Source organism: Eumetopias jubatus, unplaced genomic scaffold, assembly GCF_037043125.1.
Source record: "Eumetopias jubatus isolate StellerSeaLion01/CBP00866 unplaced genomic scaffold, mEumJub1_p1.0 scaffold_2, whole genome shotgun sequence".
NCBI lineage: Eukaryota > Metazoa > Chordata > Mammalia > Carnivora > Otariidae > Eumetopias > Eumetopias jubatus.
This window is the reverse complement of record NW_028274808.1, coordinates 112,586,455-112,592,454: the sequence shown is the minus strand read 5'-3', so window position 1 is coordinate 112,592,454 and position 6,000 is coordinate 112,586,455. Positions and strand designations below refer to the sequence as shown.

General features: G+C 42.0%; 1 protein-coding gene across 1 annotated transcript in view; it reads left to right on the top strand.

Moving 5' to 3' along the window:
- Nucleotides 1-661: 661 nt before the first annotated feature.
- The window catches only part of EGF (epidermal growth factor), a 95,579-nt gene continuing 90,240 nt past the window's right edge, over nt 662-6,000 (top strand). The window contains 1 exon segment of the mRNA XM_028121296.2: nt 662-1,232. Coding sequence (XP_027977097.2) covers nt 1,106-1,232 — 127 coding nt within the window. The 5' untranslated portion in view covers nt 662-1,105.

Here is a 6,000-nt window from a genome sequence, read left to right as displayed (position 1 = left end):
AGATTTTGCACTGTTAGCTTATTTTTTCCAATGCGACTCTGTAATAACAACCCACTCCTTTCCCTGCACTCCTGGCCCCCCATGATGTTTTATTATGCTCATGCTGAAAGAAAAGGTATCTGTGCATACTGTATCTCTTCATTTGGCTTCAGGGATTTCCCTTTGATTTGGAAAGAATAATCTTCCAAATTCCGCTATAAAATATACAGGAGAAAATAAAAAAGATAAAGCTCCAGGAATGTGCACTGGTGTTGACATTTTGTTCTAATATTGCTCACGTGAATGACCAATTACTCCAAGTCTGAATTATCAGGCACTGTTTTTCACCATTGATTTGTACGGCACAGTTTAAATTTGTTTCCATCCTTCCCTGTATTAAAACATAGCCACTCTTCAGCAGGTACCCCCTAGACACCAGGAGCAACTCCACAGCCCCCTAATTGCTCTCTCCCTGGTTCTGCTTGGAATATTTATGGTGAGTCGCCACTTATCTCCTCCCTGGCAGCCGTCCCCGCTTTCCTGCAGTGAGCAATTGACCACACTCACATTTGCAAACAGAGGCTCTCTCAAGTGTCACTAAAGGAGAGAGGAGGTGGAGCCAAAAGGGCTTTGAAAAGGAAAGGGAGTCATTCTACTTTTCAAAAAGAGAAACTCTGGGGAGGAATCCTATCTCTGTATTTCTTCTTTCAGCCTCATCAAGGGTCGCGGTCGGAACTTTCCATCCATCTTTTCCCCCCCTCTAACAGTGGCCTACACTGTCTCTGCCTGTCGCCGCAAAAGTCAGCGGCAGACCTCTACAAGTCAGTGGCCGTGAAACTGCGAAATTTATCATATGGGTGTCAGGTATTTCTTACTGACTTCCCAAGAACTTCGATAAAGAAATCTTTCCCGAGGGTCCCTTTCTGGCTGCAGGCCACTGTCTTGAGTTGAAGGACGACGGACAAGCTGGAGGACTACAGCAAAAGAGCAGAGTGAAAGATGCCCCAGGGCTGCAGGCCAACCCAGGGGGACACGCTTGGGGTCCGTCCGACGTAACCACTCTGCCCCGGCTATGCTCAAGCAACGTCAAGTAATTTTCTGTTGAAAGCTCAAGCCCATCAAGATTATGCTGCTCTTCCTAATCATTCTGTTGCCGGTAGTTTTTAAATGTAGTTTTGCTAGTCTCTCAGTCCTGGAACGATGGAACTGTCCTGGAGGCTCTCCCCCAGGAAAGGGGAATTCTACTTGTGTGGGTAAGTAATCTCATTAAAAGGAATTCACATCCTCCCAGAAACTGCCTTCATATACCTACCTGTTCATTCCGTTTTGTATACTTGGGCACTTTTTTTCTGATTTGCCTTTGGGTGGGTACATTTGTGTAATTTTTGTTTTCTAATGAATGTATATTTTCTTCCTGGCTGTTAGAGGCAGTCTGCTACCGACTATAAAAATTCACAGCTCTCAAGCTGTTCTTGCGTGTGTGAGTGAATATGTCTCACGTATAAGTAACTGAACATTTCTTTTCATGCAAACTTCTGTCTTTACTCTGACAGGAGTAACTACTCACTTAGCTGGTCAGCTTTATGTTGGAAGCTGGGGAAACAGGAGTTTTTTGGGAAACTGTTTCTATATAAGCCATAAAGAAAAAATCCTTTCTGATAACTTTGTATAAGAACTCAGAAGTTGCTAAAACACTAGAGGACAATGGGAAGGGAATAGGGAATAAATGTGATCCTATCATTTTGAAAGCTAAGTTCTCCCCTGTCCTGCTGTTTCTGGAGCTCTGAGGGCAACTTCAGTTTTTGAGTAACAGGTGCATTGAAACTTTGAGCACTGCTAAGAAATGACAGTATGCCACACCCCTCCCATATTAAATGGATTTTTCATCAAGGAGAAATGGAACTTTTACCACATGCAAAGAATCATCTTGCTTAAGGACTTCACCTGAAAAACATCTCTCTCTCTCTCCCCCCTCCCGCCTCCTCTTCCCCCTTCACTTCTTCCCTTCTCTACCCTCCCCCTCTCCTCCTCTCTCCATCTTCCTTTTTCTCTCCCTCTCCCTCTCTTACTGTTGATTTGGTTTGTTTACTCCTTGGGTGGTTCTCCAACCTGTTGCTCAAACAAGACAGCCATTTCCACTCATTAGAGGGCATAAACTCCCCTGACATACCTTTTCTGTCATCCTGACCTTCTGAAAAGGGGTATGGCTCCCAAAAAGAGGTAGAGGGAGGGAAACACAGTAAAGTTTCCAGAAGAGAAACCTCTGGAAGACAGCACAAAATCAGGGGAATAGAGGGAACAATTCTGAGTCAAACTGCTGACTTTGGGCTCCTGCCCTGGCTCTTCCATGAAGGAAGTCCCGAATGAGGACATCAGGTGCTCTTGCTCAGAATCTCAGGACTCTGTCTCCAGGCAGTTCTCATTGTAACAAGTGAGCAGAACCCTAGGGTACTGGAAGGAAGGACAGAATTCTAGTGACCTCTATGTCTCTGGCACCTAGAACATTTCTGCTTTCATAATATGTACTCTATAAATTCTTCCTAAATGAATAAGTCTCTCCCTGACCTGCTAATCACATCATCTTAGAGAATAACTATGAAAAGGGGGTGACAAAAGACAAAATGACCCCACGAACCTGTTACTCAGCTGTTGGAGCAGAAGTAAAAGCTTTTGGACAGTTATGTTAAATGGACTGGAGGCTCTCTGGGGTGGGAGAATTTTCTGAGAGTAGTTGGCAAATGACCAGAGACAGGCTCTGCCATCTGCATGGGATGTGAGGGGAGATGGTAGGAGCCAGTCAAGAAGCAGAACCTGAGAGAGAAAAAAAAATTACAGAAGTGAACTGCTACACATAGCTTTAGAGTCTCAGGGAACAAACCGATTCCTGCTTGCAAAGGAGCCTCCACCTTGTGCTTCTCACTGCCCCTGCTGGTGGCTCAGAGGTGCCTTCACTAAGACTGGTTGCACCAAATAAACCTGAAGCCCAGGCTAGAGACGGTAAGTGAAGCGGGACTGTGTCACGGAGTGGAAGGTTTTAGAAGCAAACACACCTTTCAAATCCATTCTACCTATTTAATACTTGAATAATACTGGAACATTGCTGGAAAATAATAAGACCCCCATTTCAGCATTGTTGTGGGGATCACATGAAATAACACATAAAATGCACCTAGCATAGAGGCTTGCAGATGGTGCTCAATAAATATCCCCTTGGCTCCTCCACGTCTTGGCTAAAACCCTTTGATCAGATCATACTAGGCAATGCCTTATTTGAACAGTGACATGGCACAGACCCCACAGAGTGTAGAATGTCTGGATGCCACTTTGTGACTCTGCCCCTGCTCCCTCGTTCCTTGCAAGTCACGGGTTTAAACCCCCTACTTTACACTCCACATCTCATGTTAGCTGATAACTGCCTGGGTCACACCCTGGGCCCCCTGCGTTTCAGAGGATAGTATTTCTCCTCTCTAAATAGGTAGAGTGCTATCATCTATTTTTCTCCCAATTAAATTCTACTCGCCTTTTTACTTGCCCTTGGCATTGAACCAGACCATCTCTGGCCAGCAGGAAGAATGCTTCGTGGTTGGACAAGATTCAGGTTACTTTACGCAAGGTTGTCATTCACGTGACTGCTAGCCAGATAAACCACTTGATAACACAGAACTGGGTTTTCTTCTCATTTCCCACCACCCCCACCACCATTCCCCTTTTTTTTTTTTTTTTAATTTCCTGAGTATTTTATTAGCCTCTATTTGAGCTAGAGTAGGTGAGGGGAGCGCAATAAGGAAAACTGCTTGGCAAGGGGCTTCTGAACTTTCAAGCCTATTTGCCCTGGAGGAGAAAAATCAGCTGAAAAAAGGAACTTTTCCTGTTTGCCATGTGTACCTGAATTATTTATTTGAGCTTTCTTAGTAAATAAAGGGTGAGGAAGAAGTACAAGCCAACCCTGAGACAGCTGCCTGCAGGAGGGATCCTGGGGCACTAAGTTAGCCAACCAGGGAGATCACTCTTAGTACAGTGAAATTCCTGATTTCAGCACTGACTGGGGCTTGGTCAGCCTCCCAGTCATGTGCAAAGCAGAGTAATTCCAGGATCAGAATCTTGTTTGTTTTTTCAGCCAAGGTTATGCAAAAGTTTTTTTTTTTTTTTAAATCTAACTGCAAAGAAATTATAGAAATGATCTTTTATGCATACCATGGGAGTGAAACCACCCCTTCAAGTACACAGTGGTTTGTGGTCTTTGAGGGGTTGTCGAGCTTAGTGGTAAAAAGCTTACGTTTTGGAGACAGACCTGGGTTCAAATGCTAGTTCTGCTGCTTGTGAATCCTGTCTCATTTTCCTTAGTGCAAAACAGAGATAATTACCCCCTCAGGATTGTTGTTGTCAGGATTATGTAAATGTATTTGTTTTCAGTGCTGGCCACACATTACAATCACCAATGTCTAGGTTACCACCCTGGTCCATCTGGGTCAGAGTCTCTTCTGGGGGTGAGATCCAGGCATCATTTTCTTTGTTATTCTCCTTTGGCAATTCTAACAGGCATAATGGGCAGCCTCGGTTCAAGACCACTAAATTAATACATAAGAAGTACATAAAACAAAGTCTGGCATATAATTAGCTCTCAGTAAGTCTTAACTGCTATTAATATTTTTATTGTTGTTAACATTTTTATTGATGGTAATAGTAGTAGTGTTTTCTAAATGTGGCTTGGTTTCTTCTACAATAATTTAATTTTTTTTTTTACACACAGAAAAATGCCACATTGAAATAATTGAGGATAGTTTTTACCACATTAAAAAATGTAGTCAAAATAATTTCAGCATCTATAACTTGTATTTTTGTAATCAGAAGAAATGTTTATTAAAAATACAAAAACATATTAAACTGACTTGAGTCAGTGTTCATGCAGACCTGCAATTCCAATGTTTGCCTTTCTGTGATATCAACTGATAAAAAATTGCACTAAGCACAAATTAAAACTGCTTGCTAGATTTCTTACCAGTAATAATTTTATTTTAATAACGATAACAAAACCAAGCCACTTGAAAATGATTATTTAAATTTCTTGCGTATTTTTTCCTTATATTTGGAACCAGTTTCTCTAAGATTTTTAAAGCGGTTGAGGTCATATAAAAATAATAAAATAATTCTTTAAATGAATTTACATTTTTGAACAAGTTGGGGTTGTCCAAATATTTGACATTCAATTTAGAAGTGGAAGGTGGGAATTCTTTTCTTTTGTTCAGAAGAGAACAGCTAGTTGTTTCCCATTAAAAGTAAATGGACTAGTAATTTGGCTCATATAAATTCAGAATCTTGCTTTACCATCTACAAATTTGCCTTCATGAAAATCCATTTGAGATAATTTCTTGTTTAGTATGAATGGTTGTTTTCTTTTTTAAAGATTTTATTTATTTATTTGACGGGGGGGGCAGGGGAGAGAGCACAAGCAGGGGGAGCGGCAGGCAGAGGGAGAGGGAGAAGCAGACTCCCCGCTGAGCAGGGAGCCCGATGCGGGGCTCCATCCCAGGACCCTGGGATCATGACCTGAGCGGAAGGCAGACGCTTAACAACTGAGCCACCCAGGCGCCCCTCTTTTTTTTTTTTTTTAACATCAGTAGTCTCCAAACTCCATCCCATCAAGCAAACAAAATGTGGGCACATGCTCTCAGGATGTGTTTTTTTGTCAGTTCCTTACATGTTATCGATACTACAATGATGAACATTACCCAACATAATACTTCCCATATTTCCTTTCCACACAATAGTGAATCTTTATACAGACTCTAAGTAGTACACATCCTACTTGGGAGAGACTGTTCTAGAGAAGTCATAAAATGATGGAACAAATGCTTTAGCTTCTCTCTGTTCACCTGAGTATGAAGAAATAAACAAAAGGATTGGTAATTTTTTTTTTTTCAAGTAAAGGGGACTGACTCATAGTGAATGACTGTTCTCAGAGTGTATAAGAGAAGAAATAAAAATGTCCTGTGCTTCCATCCTGGGTTAGGGGGGAACCCA